Below are 24109 nucleotides of genomic sequence, written 5' to 3'. Positions count from 1 at the left end.
AGGTAGTAGAGGATCCAGGACTTCTGAAAGTGAGCTTAAACCTCTTCAGCCACTCAAACCACTCCAGCCACTTAAACCACCGCAACCTCTTACTTCAAAAAAGCCAGGAAGCTCATCGCTTTCTGACCGGAAGAGAGAGCCATCCAGTCCACTAACTCCCCTTGGAGGAGCAAAGAAACCCAAGCTCTCTTCTCCTACATATCCTCCGCATTCCTTCAGGACTGGAGATGGTGAGAGTATTAAAAGGTCTGGGACTAGCACTCAGTCATTGAGTCAAGTGACACCTATTGAAGGTTTGTCAGATTACTCATTTGATAACTATTTAATTACAGTGTACATGCCAAGCTGAAGTAAGATGGCAGCTACACATTTTACCATAATACCTTGCAAACCTGGCACAGCCAAATGGCACGTAGAAAGACATATTTGTTTGTGAAATTCGTCCATGTGCTAACATTGTGTATGCTAGGTTTGAAGTTTATAGAACTTTTCTGTAGATTTTTATGAGTGTTTTTAGGGATTTCATATGCCAAGAATTATGGGTAAATGTACCATTCGCCATTTTTTTTAGTACAGTGTATAAACATATTTAACATGCCATGTGTAACCATGCTTACATTTAAGTTTTACTCCGTGTCTCCAAACTTACATGCATGTTTAAGGTCATGCACGAAAAAATTTTTAGGCAAGTGAAAATAAATGATAATCCATTATCAAGTTCAGAGTAATTGAAATAATTATTTCAATTACTCCGAACTTTTAACCTGGTTAAAACCAAATTTGTATGTGTTTAGATGGGGTGAATATGTTGTAGCTTAAAATGAATCCCAGGTTAAAATGATTTCAACCTAGGTTGATATGTATTTTGCTTTGTTTCAGATGTAAATTACCCATTCCCATACCCATTACCCATACGCGCATTCACGAGTTAAAAAGTGAATCTAGGTATTAACTAAAGACATTTTTCTTACCGGCGAAATTTGCTGCTCCATAGGCCATCTTATATTTTTTTCGAGGAATTGTCGTCAAAAATAAATCTTGCGCGCCATGCACCTGTCTCATGATTGGACATTGTAAAAAAATGTTAGATTGATTGTTTCCTAGAATGTTGCTGATTGGACAGCATGTGAAAAAAAAAAATGTCCAAACAAAGTCTTAAACATTCATGGTTGAAGTGTCTGCACTGTAAAATTACAAAAATTCATGATTAATGTCGCTGTTCCAGATAATGTATAGCTAACTTTGTTGAGACTACATTTGCTTGGCTGATTTAAGATCAAACTATGACTAAATGCAAGACAACCACACCTTTTGGCATAATGGGGGGACACCGCTCAGTGATTGGCACGACAGGCGACTTCGCTTGCGTGACCATTTCAAGGCCTCACTTCTTGGCACTATGAGCTGCAACCTAGGACCACACACTGCTGCGGCAGCATACTTGAGGCGACGCGCCAATTTAGAAGAGAATTGGCAGGTCAGAAAAAACTAGAAGCACTACAAGCTGTAACCTTGGCCAGCAACGCGCTACTGCGGCAGCACTACGAGCTGAAACCTCAGGCCAGCAACGCGCAAACACCTAGTGACTAGACGACTTATAGGGCCTCACCTATCTCCCCAGCAGAGCTGGATCGGACAAGACTGTTGGCTAGTAGAAAATGAGAAAAACAATAAATTGAGCTTGCTTGGGGAAGTCGCTGCGCAGACTTAACCGCCACCCTCCTAGAGAAGTGTCCCCCAAGTTTATTGAATTAGTACAAAGACCCCCTACAGGGAGGGAGGGAAGGTAAATTTACAAACTTGATTTACAGACAGTTGAGCATACCAGAAATGCGACTTGAAACCTTGTACAGTACATTTATATAGTTCGACAGTGATCAAAGCCTAAGCCAATTGGAAAGGCCGTAACATAGAAAGCTAGACATTGCAAGATAAGAACTCAGACATGAATGGGGGTATTCACCAATCGAACCACTTAGCAGGCATGAAATAAACTACAACAAGACAGTTACGAAATGTTACAATGGATCCTAACAATTAAAGCGACAACAAAGAGATAAAGATAAAGGTACAACAGTTAACTGATACATTTTAACAAACAGTTAAAGCCCACAGGGCATTGAGTGTCACGCTCCATTAACTGCGTTTTACATTTGTGCTGTAAAACTATCTAAAATTTATGTCAAACATTTCAATTTGTAGGTTACGGTTTTCAAAGCTTGATGTTCTTAATTTGCATTGCTGGCTATTTTACTCCAAAATTTATGAAAGTTTCAAACTGCTCTTAAGATTGTTTTTATGCGGGATGCCCTGAGGACAGACCGCGTTGAAAAAATTCGGTCATGTGATCAGTCCAGTTACGTTTCCTGCACTTTTGAAATTTTCTCTGGCCTTAAAAAACCCTGACCGTTTTGCAGTCTGCGAACTTCGGGTCGCAACTTAACACTGGTTCACACGTGCAATGCAAATGCAAGAGCAAGTACAAATGACAGTCACACATAAAATGCAAATGCAAACAGAATGAGATATGCACACGTATTTCAGTATCCCAAGATGGAGGCAATCTTGTTCCCAGAGTACGGTTTACCCTAGACCAGCAGTCAGGAAACAAGGACTCTGAGAACAAGATTAAAAATGGCGGAGGAGGATGCCATCTTGGTTTGAACGTAAACCGTGGAGGCATGGAAAGAGTATTTTTCATCTTACATTTGGGTTTGCCTTTGCGTTGCCCTGGTTCACACGTGTGAAATGAGATGCAAGTGCAAGGAAATGAAAAATTTTCCATTTCTTGCATTGGCATTTGTGGTTGCGTTGTGGTAGTTCAAGCGTGTGTTTGCTCATGCTTGCACTTACATTGCTCGTGTGAACTAGCCCTTAAAAAAGTTCCCCCCTTAGTTATCCTGTACACAAGTTAGTTTGAACACCCACAATCATTGACTTCGCGTTTTATTTGTCATGGCATTTTCGCAAATTTTGTTGTCAACAATGAGCAAATTAATAATTTAAATTTCACTTTTACAGCTTCACACTGGAAGTTATGAAAGCACTCTGTGCACAAACTCGTGAATTGAACAGCTAAATGTGAGCTTATGTTCTAAGCTTAAATTACACATGCACTCTGATTCCTTTTGATAAGTGAAGCAATGGAAAGGTGGAAGTGCACGTTCTTTTGATGGTTTTACGTGGTTGCCAATCGACAAAAAAGCGTCCAGTGTTTCTTCTACGAAGCTCTGTAAATTTTGTTCCTCGCATCATGTTGAGATGAAACTTGATACATGTGGACAATTTTGATTGCCTTGCATGTGATCGAAATCTTGCTAGTGTATTCAGCAAGCAATTCCTTTCTATGTCCAAATGATGGCTTCTGCCATGAGTAGGGGCTTTCAATCTTACTGAAGTTGCTATTTTGGCTTTATCCAACTGAACGTAAATATAGAAATATGTCAAGCATTGTAATACTCAGTAGACTCTAAGTCAGTGGTTGTTGCTGGTGTGTAAGCAACATTTTCAGTGTTTACTTTTGTCCTGGTGAATCAATCTTATCACTCACAGTTGACTCCGAATGAAATTTTTTGCAAAGTTTTAGTTTCCTATTTTACCCTTAGCCTTATTAAGCCTCAGCTATAAACCAGTATACTATTAAACCCCACAATGTGATGGGGAAGCAGTACAATTTTGTTATTACTTGGTTATTTACATAAAGTGCAGTCCATGGGCTCCCAAACTAAGGCACACAAGTGTTATTGTACGTTAAAATTTGTTTGATCAATGAAAATATGGAGTCCAAGTTGCAATTTGACTACATTGTTGTATGACAAAAGAAGGGGGGATGGAGGGAAGGGTATTAATATTGTGTAGTTAAGGAAAATTGCACATTACTTTCTGGCCAGAAACAAGGTATGTCTCAGCTAAAATTTATGTGGCCAGTCATCTTGACCAGCGCCAATAAGCAAGTTATTTCCAGCCCTGTTTTCCATATTTATTTCATCATGTCATAAAATTGTTATTTCAATGATTTCAATAATAATTATTGTTATTTATCAGTGATTCCATCAGAACTTGAGGATCAGATTCTTGATGCAGAAGCAAGTGGAAACAAGTTGAGACTTGACGCTCTTCTCTTAGGAGCTATAAAAACTCTGAAGTCTAACAAGGCCAAACCAGATGCTATCCTGTACATAAACCTGTTATACCTGGCAAAAGACAAACCAGAGTTGTTCTTGTCCAACAGAGTTGTTGAGGTCAGTTTGTAGATGGCAGCAAATCCTTCTTTTTGTATGGATTTTTTTTTATGCAAGTTACATTATTTTGTCATGTTATAATTCAAATCATTTTATACTAAGCAAGTAAATAATCATTATTTCTTAGGCACTCACAAATATACTGAAGCGTGAGGGTGGTGCCTTGAACATGAAGCCGAACAAAGGAACAAGTGCCTTGGTGCCAATGATGGCATGTAACATACTGCTCTTTGCATTCCAAGATGAAGATGACTGGCCAGAGTCATTTGTCAAAGTCTATGTTGAGGATGCACTAGGAGACAGGGTATGGGTTGATAATGAACACTGCCGTAGTTTTGTGGAGAATATTTGGACTGCCTTTGGTACAAAAACTGTGCCACGGACATTGGCACGGCAACAAAGTGATCCAACTGGGAAACAGTCTGCAGCTGAGCAGGCTGGGCCTAGTGGAACTCAAGGTGAGGGAATCAAATTGGTGTATACAGTATTAAATTGCTTATTGAGGGTGATCTTTGCTTGCATCATTATTTCTTCATAAAACTTTAAATTAACTCATTATATTAGCAGGCATCACTAAAGAGAGAGAATATTTATTTACTTGTTTGTTTCTCCATACTTTACAATACATTTATTGTGAGGATGTTGTAGGTTAAAATGAATCCAGGTTAAAATGATTTCAACCTAGGTTGATTTGTATTTTCCTTTGTTTAAGGTTGGGTAATTTACATCTGAAACAAAGGAAAATACAAATCAACCAGATAAACAGTATTTTTGTTGAAATCTGTGTTGTAGTGTCAAATCTCAACATTGCTTGGGGGGGAGGGGGTGGGGGGAGATTATTTCAGTAGTATCTCGCTAAGTGTCCCAACACTTTTGACCTGCATTGTAGGTTGAAATCATTTTAACCTGGAATTCATTTTAACCTACAACAAGGACACCTGAAAGAAACCACGAGGCTTATTTAAGACTTAGGTTCCCTCACAAATTACACAATTGAATGTACTAATGTAAGTCCAAGTCAAGAAAATGACAAAAGAGAAAAAAAAACACACAAAGAGAAAACTTTAGATAACAACTGGTAAAAAATTAATATTAAATGTGAATTAGGGAGAAACGAGGACTCGGGAAAAAAAATCCGAGTCCCAGATGGGATTTGAACCCACGACCCTCCATGATCTAGTCGGATGCTCTAACCACTGAGCTACTGTTGTAGTTGTTTCTCCGTTAAAAAATGAATAACTTGTGATTTCATAGATGACAAAACTTTACTACACTGTTTATAGCCATTGCTGCAAAAGAAGAAGAAGAAGTTGTTGAAGAGATGGAGACATCCACGTCGCTTGAAGAAGACTCCATCCCGGTCATATCAAGGTAAGAAACCTGCCAACAAGCTGTTAACCCTTTCCAGCCCAAGAGTGCCATATGGCACAAGACGCAATAATGGGCTCAGTATTTGGTCAATTTGTGTGAAATTTGCACAACGAAAAGATCTTTGAAAGATCTATAAATTGAAGGCATAAAATCACGCCCCCCTCCTATATGAGACTTGATTTACCACCCCTCAAAGTTTTGGATTTTTTTTCCTTTGTACATTAAGGGTCCAGTTGATATCTTACAACAAGCAATGCACTGAGAGCTGTATATTAAGCTATAGTTTAGGGGGATACCCAGTATGTACAACGAATAGGAAAATTTTCACTGTTTTTCTTCTTTCGTTTTGGACTTTTCTCACTCTAATATGTGACCTCTTCCGTCTCTGTTGGTGTGATTTATAGCACACCCCAGAAAATACCTTTTAGATGGTATATCACATGTGGTCTCCCAGTTCATAGTTAGCGATTTAGAAAAATTCGACATTTCCCTCGGGCGGGAAAGGGTTAACAGTACTCTTGCCTGATACAGTCTTTGTTGGTCTCTGTACCTGTGTGCTGCCGTTTTGTCATTTGTTTGAATTTAGTTATTTCTGCACATGTTTAAAGAATAAAAAAAAATTAAACCTTAAGAATCAACATGAAATTAAGCTCTGCCTGGAAGGAGTACATTGTCTTTTACAGTATGTGAAAAGGTAGCAAAATATTTTTTGAGATCACAGAAATAGACTATGGTAAGAACAGGTAGCAGGTTGTATCCTCCTGGCTAAGGCTTATCTTTGAAGAATAAGAAATTCAAAGGGGCACAATCTTAGTAAATGTTGGTACATAAAAAGGAGAACTATAGAGCTAGGGTATCCCACTGAAAGTATGCTCAATTTTGCACCATTTGTTTAAGTTAGAAACCAGAAGAATTTAAGGTGTTATACTGCATTTTATGTCCATATAATTGTTGATATAATATTTCTGTACTTTTACTTGTAGGTTTATGTCAGCCTCTGTTGAACACAATATCCAGACCTACATCCTTGAACTTGTTCATGACCAGTTAACAAGACGGCAGACACTGGACAGTATCACTCGTAACCTCTTGAAACTCCTGACAGTCACATGTGGCTACAGTCAGATAAGGTTGTTGGTATCACAGAGGCTTGAGATGTGGCTGCAGAACCCAAAGGTAAAGCTTGTTTGCTTATTAATGTTGTGATAATGTGTTCATTAACCCTCATTATGATTTATTATATGTTTTATGTAGGACACAGGTAACTATTAGTGATTTCCTGCAGTATAAAGGTGTTTCTGAATACTAACTTCCACGTAGAACAGACACCACTAAACTACAATATTTTCTGTTTCAACTTTATTGGGTTTAACTAAAAATAAGATTACAAGGCTGATTAATATGATTAAATCAAGGACAAATAGGACACTCGCGTGTATAAGAGTAGTTACCTTAGTGGGTGAGGTACAATTACGATGTTAGTACCCATGCAGGGCAGCTAGCCATGTGTATGTCATAAAAACCTCATTATTAATACCAAGCTACAATCTTGGACAGATCAAATGAAAAATTAAGACCACCCCCCCCCCCCCCCCCCCATTTCAATGATGGAAAAATGGTGCGTTTTGCTTTGCGGGCGAATTCATCATTGATTTTGGGGGGAGGGGGGGTTTAATTTTTCATTTAAATCTGTCCAAGATTGTCCGACGTTCACACTGACGTTACAAGTAGCTTCATAGGTCAAATACTATAAGATGAAACCTGCAATCACGCTTTTAAAACTAAACCTAGCGCAAAGAAACTTAACCACACGAAAACAGTGGTCCTGTGTGGAAATAAAAACGTCACAGAAGTGTTGTATTTAAAAGGAAGTGTTGATAAAGTGTGTGTCGTGTGTATTCTATTAATATGGAGATGGTAGGCATAATTGCGTGTCATGACTATCGTCGCATTAGGCTGAGTTATTGCAGCCTTAGTGTTATAAAATTTTTGCAAGGCAAATAAAGAAGTGGAAAATTGAAAAAGCACCTGTCAAAACACGCTTGTACTCAATTCAAGCTATATTGTAACATTACATTCCAGTGGTATTATGAAGGTACCGGGAAGTGAATACATGTTAATGAATAAAAGAAAAGGGAGGCTCTCATACTTGAGATGGAAAACCATTTTCTTTTCAAGTTCTTTTTTCTTTTCTTTTTTTTTTGTGCTTACGGGCGAAAGCGCGTGTGAATCAACTTGCTGGCAGCTGTAAACTAGACTGGTGGAAAACTAGAAAAAAGAAAAAAAGAAAAGAAGAAAAGTCTAGAGAGATAAAAAAAAAAAGATTATGATGAGGAGTAGAGGGGCTCGAACCAGAGGTAACATCTACGTTCAGCACACTGTACGCAATACACACGCTGAACCCATGTGCTATTGCATCTACACATTCAAGTTCTTGTGAATTTAAAGTTCTTAAACTGTCTTTGTTTACAGTGAAGACCTTGAAGAAAGACTGTAAACACTTTAATTTATTGATATTTTTCAATTCTTAAGAAGTTACAACGATTTTCTTATTTGAAAGTCTCTATTGGCAAGGTTTACAAACTGTTAGCAACGATTTACCCAATTTACCACGGTTTTGTTGCAGTGAGAGACAAATCAAATATATTTTACTGATAGCCGTAATCATCCAAAACTGTTTGAAACCATTCAAAACCAGCCATAAATCGTGCAAAATACATCGTCAACCGTCAATAAAACGTTTGAAGTATCATTCCGGAAACAGTTCCAGTAGACGATGGCTGGTCAGTGAGTACTGTGACCCAAGGAGTTAATATTTGAGTCGTTCTCCGTTGTTTTGTATTATGCCGGAGTTGCGACTACTCATAGACTGGATAGTTTTATCGATCAACTCCTGAGAAATACCACTGATTGTTCTCTGCACTATCACAGAATTCTTCATATGACTCATGTGTGATGCCCTCGTTCAGGGCATCTTTTTCCAACTTTTTGGAAGCAATGTGAAAAATGTTCTTTAAATAGGATTTAAATCGGGACTTCGCGGCGGTATTTTTAATAGTTCGCAGTGACAACGAGCCATAGCTTCACGGGCTATTTTACTGTTTTGGCTAGGATCACCATCTTGCAGCCAGAGGCGAGTCAATCCCTTGGCAGATCGTTCAAACGTGGTGTTAAAGTGTTGGTCAATAAACGATGCAAAATATTTTGCATCCATTTTTTCGTATCTCTCGCAAATTATTACTCCTCCACCGTGAGTTATTGTTACCATCATCATGGCAACTTTACCTCCTGTTCTGACTTTACTTCCCTTAGCCAAACACCCTTGGTTTAAACCTTCGGATTTTTTTCGCCATAGTCTCCCTTTGGGTGCTCGGGCTTGGTCCATGGGGTTGATCTTGTAAATAAACGAGACCCCATCTAAGTAAAACGCGATAGTATCCGTCCAGACACTCTGAGGGTAATTTGATTGGATCCGTCTAGCAAATTCTACTCTTCTCTCTTTGTCGCTTTGGCTCATTAGTCCCTTTTTACGAGCCTGCAGGAAGAAGTACCCGTTCCTATGTAACAAACGCCGAACCGTTCAATCAGTGACATGACGAATTCCTGTCCGCTCCATCAGGCGCTGCGAAGAAAATGAACCCTCTTGCTCTCTTAACTCTTCAATGGTTCTAAGAATCGACGCTTCGTGTTCAGGAGTAAGCTTTTTCTTTCTGCCGCTCAAATGTCTCCTGCTCTCATGTACGTCCTTGTATTTTGAGCTCGTTACGTGGTGAACACTTGCTGAAGAGACCTGAAAGCGTTCGGCGATTTGTAGTCATCTTTACGACTCTGATTGAAGCCTTTGTTTCTTCCGATATTCTTTTCCCGAGGGCATGTTGTCTGAGGGTTTTTCAGTGCTTTTTGGAAAATTGTGCAAACAATTGCATATTTTATTTACTCTCTGTTACCAAAATATCGCACTTGTAATACCTAAACACAGATACCGCCTTCAGGTTGTGACTCGCGTGACTGCGTCAGACACAGTTGATATAGCCTGATAAATGTGTTGACAAATAATCTACTAATTAGTCACTCCCTTTGTTTTGTCACGTTTAAGGCCGGCGGACAATCTTGGACAGATCAAATGAAAAATGAAGACCACCCCTCCCCCCCATTTCAATGATGGAAAAATGGCGCGTTTTTCTTTGCGCGCGAATTCATCATTGATTTTGGGGTGAGGGGGGGTTTAATTTTTCGTTTTAATTTGTCCAAGATTGTAGTTCCCTACATGTCTATTATATAGTATAAAGTTTATATTTTTTGTTTTATTGCAGCTGACTCGGCCAGCTCAGGAGCTGCTCATGTCTTTGGCTCTGAACTGTAACAGTCACAGCAGTGAGGATGTTGAAGTGATAAGTAATCTGATAAGAATGAGACTCAAGACCAAACCTCTTGCAAACCACTATGTGGCTTGTATCAAGTATGTGGCAATGTGAAGTGTTTTGCTGGAATATTTTCTGTAAATGTTAATGGTGCTATTTTTTATTGAAAAGCTGGGTGCGTAAAGTGGCTACACTGTACATCAAATTTCAGTTCGATTTTATGGACAAAACTCCAACAGTAAAAAGGGGATCATTTGTTGAATGAATGGAAAAGAGAGAAAAACAATTCAACATAGGCCCTTTATGCAACCAGCTCTTCAATTGTATTATAATTTTATTAGTAGCTAATAGCTACCAAAATATACATCCCTAGGGACTAATAATTGACTACATGTAGATTAAGTTAGACTCAAACCCATCCCATTATTTTTGATTCATCACTTTCATTTCACCAACCTGTCTAATTCACAGTCTTAACCTTTATGTTAAATATCTACATTTGTTTTGCTTGGTTTCTCTTTGCAGAGAATTATCCAATCAGCACTCTGAGAATTTAGGGACAGTGCTGAAACATGTGATCTACAATGAACTATCCAATGTTCGTAATCCAAACAATATGACTCTGTTGAGTACTTTGTTCCAAAACAACCAAGAAATGGCAGCCAAGGTTTGTCACACTTTATAGGTCCACTTGTTTATGTTAAAATTTTATAATTATAATAAGAAATGTATGTCAGACTCCTGAAATGCATGTCAGGTAAAATTGTTATTTTGATGATTTTGATTATGGAGCTTCATTGTGGACAAAAATAACCCCCCAAAAAGAAGTGACTTACTAACTTTGGAGAAATATTCAGTGAGATTAAAAAAAATTGGTCGACTAAATAGAATTTAAAAATAGTAATGGTCCACAATTTAAAAAATATGTGGTTTCAAGTTTAAACATTGAGTTAAGTTTGGAAAAAATAAGACTGATGTAAAAGTGCAGTCAACCAGAAAAATTAACAAGGAAAAAAAAAAGTAGTCAAGAGAAAGTGGACACTGAGTAGTGTCTCAACTGGAAGTAAGGGTGAGTCCATATGATACATCACACAAGGAAGTTGTGTGCAGGCTATGTGTGGTCTTGCGCATGGTCAGAAACAAAATGATGCGATGGCTTCCAACTTGGAAGACTTTCTTCTGTCCTTGGGAAGGTTGATAGAAAGTTCAGAAGAACAGTTCTATTCAGCTTCTTGTGATATCTCAGAATTTTGCTCGGTAGATTAGAAGAATATCAGTAAACATTGTCTACGTTAATAGCCCATTTTTGTGAGGTGTATAGGCAAGCAGATTTCCAACAGACTTGCATAGCTCAGCTGAACAACTACTCTACAAGCTCATTTTTAGCGACCACTTCGCTTTGTCTATTGGGATCAATTAAAATTAAAACGTGGTGATGGAACTGCAAGACTCCTGCAGTTTGCAAATAAACTTGGTAATAAAGCCTTCATAGGTTAGCTCTGCTTAATGATGTTTATTTTGATCATGAAGAGAAATACTCAAATATACCGAGTGGAGGTTTCCTTACTGCATGATCATTCTGAGCTGTTAGGATTAGTTTTTATGTACCATTGTGTATGCTAGCTCTGTGTCATTTATTTAGGTTTATTGGCTCAGATTAACTGCAAGCTTTCAGGATGCAGTAACAATAATTATTGTTGTCTTTGAAGACACAGGATCTGTGGATTTCATTGCTCGTGATTTCATGCTTGTGCTATTATCTGCAGTGAGATTGCAGGTTGTTTGTTTATTACGGATATGAGTCTAATAGATCCATGTCTTTACAAAGGTGGTCATTGTTACCTCTCGCTTTCAAGAGCTATTACTACTTGCAGTAACTGTTGTTTTCAGCTCTCTTGCTTCGTGGTTGAAAAACAGTTATTGTGTTCTTAGAGCTGACATGTATCTAACCATCCGCCATCTTGGATAGAGGCTCCGATTTGGACTGGAACTGATGGCATGTGACGCTTTTTACGTCACCGTTTTCAAAAGTACAAGTTTTCAATTGTTCGCCCTAGAAACAGAGCGTTTTCAAAACACTACGTTTTCAAACGTCTCCACTTTTGTAACAGTATGCGAAAGTCTCCATTTTCATTGGCATTTTTGGGCATTTTAGTGTGGTTGAAAGGTGAAAACGTATCAAAAAGTATGAATTTTTAAATGAAAACGCATTAGTGTGGATGGGACCTTATTTTTTAAAACTCAACTCAATTTTTAAACTTAAAACCACATTTTTTTAATTGTGGACCATAAATATTTTTTTGAAGTAAAATTCAGATTCATCATCAGCCAATTCTTTTTTGGTGTTAAATTGGTAAATAGATTTTTGACAAGTGCCAATTTTGAAATTGAGTGTATTTCTCAAGATGAGCTTGAACTTTTTTAAAATAGAATGAATCATTCTGTAAGTTTTTAAATTGCCGTGATGACTTTATCATGACTATAAAATTACTGGTATTCCTTTGCAGTTGCTTGCCATGGTATTTCAAGACTTGTTGACAAACAAGTAAGTAATGTTGAAAAAAGTCTGTCTAGTAGCAATAAAATTAATGTCATTATAATCTAGTCAATAAAAATTATGGAATTGTACTCATCGGCAACAGTTGAAGTGTGTGGGGAATGGGGGGAAGGGGGGGGGGGGGGGTGGCTGAAAGGTTGGTGGAACCCAACACAATTCTTCAAGATAATTGTGAATCTGTTACCATGGCAACCCTGTGAGTGGCAACCATCCTAGAAAAGGAAGAAAAATTCCCACATCCATCCAACATACAATGTCATTTACGTACCAAATGACAATAACAAATGTTTAGAGCTGCTTTTTACAACTGTTTACAAAACAAAGTGCCGTAAAGTAAAAATGGTACCGCCAAATCTGTCTGACTACCCCGCGTGACCCTGATCATTGGGGAGCATGCACTGACCTGCGTACCCTCACGTTTGACTTTTCAAACATTTACAGTCGCATTCAAAGTGATGCTTTAAAAATGGATTAATGTTTAAAGTGTGGTCTACAATAACTTTTTATAACTTTTATAACTTATATCTTATTATCTATTGATTATTATCTTATTGTTTTATTATTATAGTTCCATTGTAAAATCTACATAATTCAGCCATGAGGCTGCGAAGTGATTTAATAAACTATCTATCCATCCATCTATCTATCTTTATCTATCTAACTATACTTAAAGACATTATTGAATACGCAATGGTCTGATTTTGCATCAGTGATCACCTGATATAGAAACAACATTCATTTGAATTTTTTTTTCAGGGATGATTATCTGCGAGCATCACGTGCCCTTTTGAGGGAGATTGTTAGAGCACTGAGACATGATATGGATTTTGTTGCTTTGTGCCGTGGATTCATGAAGGAGAGAACAGAGAGTCAGTTCAGGGACTTGGAAGCTTCTATTAAGGTCAGCAGCTTACAGTAAGATCTGAACATCAAAACCACCTATTGACAACCTAAAAAGGTTTTCAAAAAAATAAATAAATAAATAAATAAATAAATAAATTAATAAATAAAAAATTAAAAAAAACCTAAAAAAGGTTTTCAATTTGTACAGAGGTGAAGGTTGGTGCCCCAACCAATTTGAAGAGATATGCCACAGAAGTCTAGCGAGTTCTTGCAATATTGTATGAAATCCTCTTAGGATCCTGCGTATGATTCTAGGAGTGTCCCATATGGGTTTACAGGATACTATGAAATCATATAGGATCACAAGTACTGTGGGATTCCATAGTGTTATTGCCATTCATTTTGTACTCCTGGGAAGGAACCTATGGGATTTATACCAGGGTTAATGTTGTAAGTGTGTTTGATGCTACAATCATGGACAAAACTGTTAAGAAACTTCTAGTTGGTCTCCAAATTCAATCCCTTCAATGATTTGTTAACAACAAACCCCTTCCCCTCCCCCTCATAAATGTTGCTCTACCACTGAAAAAAAAAGGCTGGGACATTGTCCGGCCTTCAAAACAACATTAAGTTAGGGGGAGGGGGAGTGAAAATTTGCTACTCTCCAGGTGGTGTTTTCTTAAGGGTAGATTGAAATACATGGGCAAAATTTGCAGTTTTCTTAACAAGTTTTGTCCATGATTGTAGCGTGAGACAATATCTTGACAAGAGTTTTGGAAGATGAAGATTCCTAGTATAGACATCTCCATTTTATTGTACATGTTAAAATCTCTTAACTAGTTGAAGGGGTTTGGGCATGACAGACAGTAGTGCATTTTTGCCTTAAAAGCAAAATTGTTCAGCAAGTGAGATACTTAAGATATGAGTTAGACTAGCAGTTCTCGTTGAGAAGTGAGAGCTGCCATTAAAGGTGTTTTTGAATGCAAATACGACAATGAGAATTTCAACAAAAATATAACTTACATGGTTACATGTCTTAGCATGTCTAGCTTGTCTTTGCTCATCAATGCCTGATGCTTTTCTCTTTTCATAATTCTCTCTTTCTTTAAAGCACGTTTTGCATGTCTTTGCGCTTCAGTTTCGCATGCTTTTTTCTTTTGATAAGCTTCCCTTCGTTTAGCAAGTGTTGCCTGTTTTTGCTCATCACGTTTCTTACCACTTACTGACAGTTCAGTAATTGTTTCTACACCATTTACATGACTTTGTTCAGATAATTGAGCTGCACAAACATTAGCATGCATATAGACAGATGCAATTTCAAATATCCTAACATTCAGACAATGTCCCAAAGTTTCTACATGATTTTGAAATTCATCTAATTCAGAAAACTTTAAAACAACAGCAGTTCCATTTTTATCAGGAATTCCCAGCAAATTTCATGCATGTGAATCAAATAGGTACAAAAAATCTGATTTTTTGATAACAGCCATCACATACACTGTAACCATCAAGCACTAACATTGCATTTGAACTATCGGAAAATACATTACCTGCTTCTGTGAGCAAAATGGCCCATTGCTACAAAATGAGTGATCAATGCGCCTTTGATAAAATTTGTTGTAGTTTAAACGGTACTCAACATTGTTCTGCGAGGTTGCCACCTCCTGCAACTCCTCTATTGAAAGACTATTGGAATCGGGTACCATTTTATTGGTTAGTGCATGTAAAAACATGCGATGTCCATGACACAAGATGTCATCGATATTTATTTGTGTCCATAAATCGACTGAATTCGATCGATTGAAAAGCAAAGCTGCAAGTGACATAAATGCACACTGTCGGCCTCTAGAGTGCTCACTGAAAGCTTCCTCGAATAGAAGTAATCATAATAGATCAGCAAAAAGTGCCAAAACAGAGAAACCTTGACTCTGATCAACTGTATTTATAACTTGCTGCGAGCACATGCGATGTTCCACTGAGTGAGCGCAATTTTCCGCTGAGCAAGCACCTGTCAATTTTTCTTATAAGACAGCTGCTGATTGGCTAGAATTGGCAAGACTGCTCCATATAACAGGATTTCTGACATGCTGTTTCTTAATGCGAACGATGGGTCGAACTGTCGAACCAAAATTTCTCGATGGCTTCAAGAATATGAAGGCTGCCTATCGGCAGCAAATAATTTTCAGGTGCATGTTTTTGGCAACACTCATGAGACCTTAATGTATACTACACAAGCTCACGATTGAAGGATTAATCCATGTTTGTTTGTTTACAGGAACGCATGCTTCTGTCCTTAGCTGATCTTATTACCATGGCAACCTTCCTCAGTATCACACCCAGCATTAAGGATGCATTTAGTGCATCTGCAAGGGGAGAAAAAAGAGGTTCAAAATTGTTATTGTTTTAGAACTTTGCTTTAATTTGTATTTTGCTTTAACATAAGATTTTCAAGATACTTTCTGTCAACTTCAGTCCAGCCCCAATATACAACCACAGACAACCACAATCTTGTAGTAAATATAAATTCAGACCCAACACAATATTGTGGTGACTTAATGTTGGGCCGAAAAAAATGCTCAGTCATACAAACTGTATTCCATTGGCCAAAAAGTCTCTCAATTTGGCCATACCATTTTAAAATACATCTGTTTTGGACTTGTATGAGGTTCACCACGGAACACTCAACTCAATGGAATCTGAGGATCTAAATTCTTGTACTCAACTTTTCTTTGAAAGTTCTACAATGGACAAACTGAGAAAAAGAAAATACAATAATTAGTGCGAACGTCCATTACTGAAGTAACAAGTCCTCGATGGAAATCTTACTAACAATTCTGTTAATCCTTTCCGTGGACTGAGTTTATGAACTTCTTGACTTCTTTCACTTGGTTTTGCAGACCACGTGGTTTTTTGTAAACCGCCTGGGTTTCACCTTTTAAATATGTTATTTTGTCTCTAGAGATTAATTAACACCTTAACTGGCTTACACTATACAGTGCAAAATAACATCCAAGAGCCACATCAGACTTTGCCAGTGTAACCATTTCATTCTAATTAAAATTAACTCTCCACCTTGAGCACAATATTATTTTAGTTGACTGTTGAAAAAACAAACAGTAACAAAGAACAAAAAATGTTAAAACAAAGGAGTGCTACTTAGAATGCACGATGTACATCTTTATAAATAATTATGTTACAGTTTTTCTTTTACCTTCTGTCAGATGTATCAACCCTGCAGGAATTTCAGAAGTCAGTGTCTACTATCCAGCGGGATGCCATCTGGTGGCTGCATATTGTTGTCCCAAAAATGTTCAACCCCAGTGGAAAAGATTTCTTATCTTGGTAAAGATTTTACATGCCTACAAGTTTGATTTATGGTACAGTGTGTAGGATCTACTGTTTAAGTGCATGTGTTGTATGGTCAGTGAGGGTTGCTTCTTTAAGCATATCTGCTGGGCCACTGTATCATTTTCTTAGTATTTTAAGAGATAAAAATACTTTGCTCCACATTTTAGTGCATGTGTCAAGTTTCTGCCAAATATTGTACTCCTTCAGAAACTTAGTTTAATGGTATAAATCTAGTCTGTGAAAAGCAAGTGTAAGCGCTAAGTGCTAAACTTTGACAATGTTTTATCTTTATCTTGCATGTTTGTGCTTTAATTGAAGTGTGGACATACTTGATAAAAAACTGAATAAATGTTGATATGATTTTTTTTTTAGCATGAACAAGGTGCTTTTCCTTGAACCTGTGGAAAACTATGTTGGGAAAGATAACTGGCCACCAGAGAATGACAGAAGGTCAGAAACATACTAAAATAAGAATTATTAATAATAATAAGTAATAAGTAAATATTATTATGCTTCAGTAATAAGCTCGTCTCTTGTTTTTAAAATTTAATTGATTTTTTTTAAGTATTTCTTTATTTTTGAATGGACTACTGTATAATTATTTAAATTTTAATAATTTTTATGATCAATGCAAAGTGATTTGATTGTAGATAATGATGAACTCATCCCTCAAAGCTCCTTTTTATGCACTCTTAGTGGTTCAAGTTATTTCATCTTTCGGCCTGGTAGGCTGGGAGTGTTTCATAGGATGTATACAATCGTGTTTATCATTGAGGGCAAGGCACCAGGGAAATTGACTGGCATTGAAAATTATAACATTTTTCAGCTGCTCTGAACATCTAATAGAATATTTTTATATTTCACTTACATTTTAGAGAAGTTAAATGCAAAGCATTTTGCCCAACATATGCCCCATTCCCCAGCTCAGTTTTTAGCCTTAACTCTAATATAATGCAAAATAAAAACTTGCACTGTTTTTCCATTAGCTTGTTACTGAGTATAGTGAGTGAGGTTCCCCTTCAAGAGGATACACTAATGAGAACCATTATCATTGGTCTCTCTAATGAGCTGCCACTCACTGCCCCTGAGACGCTTGAAATTGCAGATTCCTTGGTCAGAAGAGTGGCAGCTATCAAAGTACCATCAGCATGGACGCAAGGCTCACCATCAGGTCAGTCCAGTTTACAGGTCTTATATGCCTTCAGCACACTAGTGGGGGGAGGGGGTGGTGGATAACAATCATGTCAGTCCAGTTTATGGGTCTTATATGCCTCCAGCACACTAATGGGGGGAGTGGGTGGTGGATAACAATCAGGTCAGTCCAGTTTACAGGCCAGATATGCCTTCAGCACACTAGTGGGGGGAGTGGGTGGTGGATAACAATCAGGTCAGTCCAGTTTACAGGTCTTATATGCCTTCAGCACACTAGTGGGGGGAGTAGGTGGTGGATAACAATCAGGTCAGTCCAGTTTACAGGTCAGATATGCCTTCAGTACACTAGTGGGTTGTGGGGGGGGGGGGGGAAGGCAGTGGTGGATGGATCATAATCAGGTCAGTCCAGTTTACAGGTCTTGTATGCCTTTAGCACACTAGTGGGGGGGAGGTGGTGGTAGATCACAATCAGGTCAGTCCAATTTACAGGTCTTAATAATTATTGTTTGAATTCTTTTGCACAGGGCACCCATTTCTTTCTGTGAGTCGTTTGGAACTGTTGGATGCTGTTCTTAATCTGTGTGCTTATCATCATCCCAAGGACATCATCCTTCCTGCAGGGTATTAAGAGACCAAATGAAAACCTGTATTTGTACCCATTATTTTACTGTTACAAGGGAAAAGTTATTGTTGATTGCAGAAAATGAAACAACGTCAGAACAAATAAAAACCATAAAAAGTATTTAGGACTTTGAAAGTACACAAATACAGTTGCTCCAATTCCAAAAGTGATGCTTCCAGCAGACATGAAATCAATAATTATTCAAAAGTATTGGCCAGGTTGCAGTATGTCAGCTTATTGATGTCTATCCAGTTACATGTAGTACTAAATCATATTTATATTTTACAGTTATGCTGCTCCTAAACTAGCCATTGGAAATTTATATTGGAAGGGATGGATTTTACTTGCTATCGTCGCTTCTCTAAACCCATCAACAATTGGTAAGATGACCCTTTCACACTCACAGCAAAACCTTGACATTAATTTGTAATTTGACTGTTGATGAAATAATTTTGTTTTTCTAAAAGAACAATGCCTACTAAACATGTGCTATGGCTTGGCCAGATCCTGACACAAACTTGCACAGCCTCTTGGCAACCACAGACAATTTCAGATGTATTTCATCCTGGTTATGACTTCCAGTATGTTATGACCATAGCACTATACTGTAGTGACACACTCAGAGAGCTGCATTAAAACTCAGCCCCACTTCACTCATGTGGTGGTTTGGTTGGGCACACAGTGCTATTGCTTCTTGATTAAGAGAAAAGTTTAGGTAATAACAAATTCTTCAACAAACAGGAAGCATTTTGTTTCCACTGTTTCCATGCTAAACTGCACTGGACAGCATGCTTGACGGCAATCCAAAGCAGCCTGCCTAATGTTAATTCAGTAATACAAGGCAATGAATGAAAAGACTTGGTACGTATGTTGAGTTGTGTAATTTTCCATATTAGGTCAGTCCGGATGGGAGAACTTTCCGATGCTGAAGTGTCTCATGGAAATGTTAATGACTAAGTAAGAGAACATTATTTTGCAAAATGTTTGATTACAGTTCAGTAATGGAAGCAGTTAGTATGGTACACTGTATGTTATGTTGTACAAGAAAATAGCCATAGCTCCATAACACATGCACGCAAGGGTTTTTCTTTCTTTCTTTTTTTTTTTCACTTAAAATATGCTATTTATTTTAACATATAGTTTACAGTGCTTTATGTATTATTATTATTTTGCTTTATGTATTACATTGCAATATGTTACACTACTCTACTCACACAAGGTTTTTATGGTTTGGACCCCACCCCACCCTTCTGGAAATTCCAAAATATTGAGCTTCTTACAGTTCCATTCAAAACTTGGGTTTTTGAGACCCTCTCCCTCAGAGAATTTTCAAAATTATGAGTCTTAATTTGTAAGGGGTTGGGGGTGGATACCATTTTATAACCATTCTCTATGGAAGCTGTCATACTGGTCATCTGACTAAGAATGACAATCAAGAAGCTAAACTAATAATAATTTTATGAAGTCAGTGATCCACTAAACCACAGTCTTCAAGAGCTTCATTTGTTGCTTAGAAGCTTTTGTTCTTGGGAGGCTGGTTAGGTTTGTTTTCCTTCAAAACTTTGAACTCCTTAAATGTTTTGAGAACATTGAGAATGTTTTTAATTTCCCTGATATGATTGTACAACCAGCCATGCATCAACAGAATGACATTGCACATTCAACAGTGGTATTTTAAATGCTCTTTTAAAATACTTGCTTACCCTGATAACACAATTTACTTTCTGTGTACTTTGTAGCAATTTTACGTTTCCTCCACCAACTGCTGCTGTAACAAGTGAGGAAAATGATGAGATTCTTGCTCAAGAACTTCAGGTATTTAACTAACAGCATCTTTTTCCACAAGGTATATATTAGACTGAAATTGATTTAAATGAAAAATGTTGTGCCACATTAGCTCTCTCCTCCCTGCTATACAAGTGGGTAAACCTGCCAAACTGTGAGAGGGACCTTTGTAATTCTGCCAGTTACTTCATGATACAGAATTCAGAGTAAGTTGATCTCTGGCCTTGAAGGTTACCTGGATGTTTCTTTACCCTTATACTCACACAAACTTTCTGTTATAATGACATTATCCTTGTATTTAAACTAACAGTTTGTTAATTGATGTGTTTTTCAGCTGGCACAGGCAGAAAAGGAGGAAATTCTTCTATTTGAGTCGCATCTGGCAGCAGCCACAACAAAAGTGACTATCACAGAAAGTAACAGTTTGTTGCTGAGTCAGCTGATCAGCATGGATCCAGTGTATGTGTGCATGACCATTTAAATGCCAGTGTCAGAGCTCTATATAGCCCTGTAGGCAGGAGGGGGGGGGGGGGGTAGTGGGGTTCTTGATAAGGTTTCTTCTTAGAGGTTCCACTCCTTACTCTTTCATGAACCAATTTTCACATTCACGAGTAAAGTAAAAACACCCCCATATGGTTCAGTTCCTGCTTTCTTTGGAAAGAATATGTACAAAATTAATCTGCTGTCTGCCCTCCCACTCTCATTGTGCTGTTTCTTTTTCTCACATGGAACTATTTGAAAAATTATTTATTTGCACTTTGCTGCCTACAGGATGAAAAAGGTGGATAAAAAAAATGTGCCTTTTGGAAGATGATGATGTTACTGTGTCTTTTTTCTAGGGGTCCTGGTCGTCGTCCACCTCAAAGTGTCATTGATCAGCTCAAAGCAACAAACAAGAGTCTTAAATTGGGTCAGAGGCTGTGCCGCAGTCGTTCACCTGATTTCCTGTTGGAAATTATTCAAAGACAAGTAGGGCAAATATTTTAAGATATGTTGTTGTTCAATCTTAACATAACTTTACATCTTACATAATGCTGTGAATTGTTTTAACTGGTGAGAAAAAGTTTTCCTTACAGAAATAATTTTTACTCCCTTTTAAGGGTGCATCCCAAAGCATGCCATGGCTGGCTGAGCTTGTCCAATCATCTGAGGGCTCACTGGATGTGTTGCCTGTTCAGTGCCTGTGTGAATTTTTGCTGCTGGAGAAAACTGGTGACAATGGCAAAGAAAAAAATGAAGGCTATTCCAAGGACCTGCAAGATAAAAGAGTCGTATGTAACCCTTTTACAGTGCCTTGCAAATGAATAGAATGTGCTTTCTTCTTATGCAAACCCTGTGTTGTACTTGATTTACGATCTTCTCCGATATGATTCTCAATAACTCAAACCTACTAGATATGTTTTTTGTGCTAATTTGAACCGGTGCACAGATTCTCCAAATTATACTGGTAATAGTCTAATTGTGATTCGGGGGGGGGGGGGGGGGGGTTGAAGATTATGATGTTCAAGAGTTATCAGTAACTTAGGGAAGTAAGGGATGATTTTAGTCCAGAGTCTTGATAGTACCTTGTCTCTTACATAAAAATGGTTACGGGGGTTAGTTTCGAAACAACTGCGGTGCTGTGTTGGTGGGAAGTAGAAACGAATGATTGGTTTATCAACAGAGTTGATAACCAAAGGTAAATTGGCCACTGTAAAGAGATTCAAGGGCTGACGTTTTAAGCGTTAACCTTTCACCAGAACGAATGGTTACCATTTATCAACCTGACTAATTAAACTGTAGGTTAAACCTGGCAACAAATTGGGTTCCTTTTAAGAGATTGGACATATGCTAGGCTCAGTCTACCAAAAAGACATGACAGTGTAGTAGGAAGTAAACAGTCAAATAACTTGGGTTATTTGTGTGCAGGATATTCAGCGGCATGTCCTGGGGCGACTTAGATCATTGCTGTTTGGTGATAATGCTGATGCAGAGTCTACAGGGGAGGTGTTGGAGTATTTCATGAGAAGATTATCATCAGTGCAAACTGCAGAGAGAGATTCTGCTGTCAAGGTACATGCACATTATTTTATTTCATTTCATTCTGTTCTGTTTAATTTACTGAAATTTAGCGGTTAACTATAAATTAAAGAAATGCAAAAACAGGATCAAAATATTAGTAGAAAATCAACTCAGTTATCAAAAATGGTCCTCCATTATAGACAGACAGACAGACAGACAGACAGACAGACAGACAAAAAAAATGAAACGAATTACAATAAAACAGAATCGAATGTAAACAATGAACTATATTTGATTCTGTTTTCTTATAATTAGTTGTACTTTTTAACTTAACCTTAGTTATCTGTTAGCCGCAACAACAATGATACCACGGTGTCAGCAATAAATGTAATGGCACAACACTGAAAGGTATAGTTAACTCTTGTTATAGGGGACACCTCGGGCAGTCATCTGGTGTCCGTAACTGTGAGAGTCCGCAGTAGCGGGGCGAGGGATGAAATTGAGCCGATTTCAACTGTGACTTGTCAAATGTCACTGTAATGTTACGAGCGAAAAAAGAAGGAATATTAACTGCTAAGTCTACACGAAGGTTCAAGTGTGTCAAGAACATTGAAATTACAAAACCAAGTAAAATACCATGAAAGTAATGTAAATACAGTGCAGCGGAAGTACTTTGAAGATCGATCGGAACGGACACCTTGGACGCATTAATTGAAATAGTTACACGTGTGTATTTTTTTGATTTTTCCATGTAATTCAATACATAATGTCGATGGAACAAGAGTAAAACAACAAAATTGTTAGTTTGGGATCACATAAAGCGTCCGCATTTCCGTAATATCGGGAGTTATTTCCATGCGTTTCTTTTACGTTTCGGTCTGGGATTTGGCTCCTGTTCTTGATAGCGGGGTGTCCGCAACGCCAGAGTTGACTGTATAACAAATTATTGGAGCTCAAATGAAAAGAAGTAGAACCATTTTTAATGTGTAAAAGCTTCAATAATTGCTTCAATAATTGGGAACTGGCAGTTTCTTTACAGCATGTTCCAAATTTTCAGAACTGTTAATCTGCCTTATTTTTTTGTTATTTTTATTGTATGTATTGTAATACACATCATTCTATCTTCAAGGGCCTTGAACTAGTGCTATCCCAGGGTGCAGTTCAGGTAGATGACCATGTGACTGTTGTATGTGAGGAGGAGCTGGAGGGCGGTGCCATGGTAACCACTATGGAGGAATTGTTTTCCCCATCATTCCCTGCAGGCAGTGCAGTCTCCAAGGCTTACAAGTGGCTGTTAGTGTATTTACAAAGTTTGCCGCACTTTGAAACTGTTCAATCTACATGCTGTTTTGCTCTGAGACAGGTAACTCTGTTTGTGGCAGTTAGTATGTACTTTAACTTAGTATCAGAATTCTGTCACGTTTTCCTTTATGTTATTTTGAGACTCAGTTTAACAGGATCATGTCGTCTCAGAATACTTGTTTGTGATTGACACCTTAGCTTACAAGTAGCTGGGTTCATCATCTTTGTTAAGTTTGGTCAGATTTCCAAGACTGGTGTTATGCACCCAGCCCTTTAGTAAGGCACTTAAAAGGTTTAAAGTCTCTGTAATTATTGTCAGAGTTGACTGTTAACTGTATTTTGTCATCAGTCATGTCAAGTTGAGATCATTCCAGAGAGAACACAAGCATATCTGATGTTCCTGGCTGAGCATGCAACAGACAATGGGGAGGAAGAGTTTTTAGCAACAGTTATTGTGAGTACTGTATCCACTCGCTGCCGTTAGTTGTTATGTTCATAGATCTACAAATTGGTTAACTTTCGAGTT

At 37.8% G+C, this 24109-nt stretch overlaps 1 protein-coding gene across 1 annotated transcript in view; it reads left to right on the top strand.

The window, feature by feature from the left end:
* Positions 1–24109, top strand: part of LOC146466112 (integrator complex subunit 1-like) — a 43566-nt gene that overhangs the window by 3411 nt on the left and 16046 nt on the right. Inside the window, exons 3-25 of the mRNA XM_085127709.1 lie at positions 3–293; positions 4045–4241; positions 4369–4699; positions 5525–5612; positions 6596–6788; positions 9926–10071; positions 10499–10640; positions 12481–12518; positions 13287–13431; positions 15649–15757; positions 16595–16715; positions 17094–17171; positions 17708–17892; positions 18398–18494; positions 18784–18875; positions 19392–19452; positions 20235–20310; positions 20615–20739; positions 21120–21249; positions 21381–21551; positions 22189–22332; positions 23411–23644; positions 23933–24037. Of these exons, the coding sequence (XP_084983835.1) occupies positions 3–293; positions 4045–4241; positions 4369–4699; positions 5525–5612; positions 6596–6788; positions 9926–10071; positions 10499–10640; positions 12481–12518; positions 13287–13431; positions 15649–15757; positions 16595–16715; positions 17094–17171; positions 17708–17892; positions 18398–18494; positions 18784–18875; positions 19392–19452; positions 20235–20310; positions 20615–20739; positions 21120–21249; positions 21381–21551; positions 22189–22332; positions 23411–23644; positions 23933–24037 (3299 nt within the window). The remainder of the gene's footprint in view (positions 1–2; positions 294–4044; positions 4242–4368; positions 4700–5524; positions 5613–6595; positions 6789–9925; positions 10072–10498; positions 10641–12480; positions 12519–13286; positions 13432–15648; positions 15758–16594; positions 16716–17093; positions 17172–17707; positions 17893–18397; positions 18495–18783; positions 18876–19391; positions 19453–20234; positions 20311–20614; positions 20740–21119; positions 21250–21380; positions 21552–22188; positions 22333–23410; positions 23645–23932; positions 24038–24109) is intronic.

The sequence above is a fragment of the Pavona decussata genome, unplaced genomic scaffold (assembly GCF_977016875.1).
Source record: "Pavona decussata unplaced genomic scaffold, jaPavDecu1.1 SCAFFOLD_153, whole genome shotgun sequence".
NCBI lineage: Eukaryota > Metazoa > Cnidaria > Anthozoa > Scleractinia > Agariciidae > Pavona > Pavona decussata.
The sequence above is the reverse complement of the archived record's forward strand: the minus strand, read 5'-3'. Positions and strand labels throughout refer to the sequence as shown.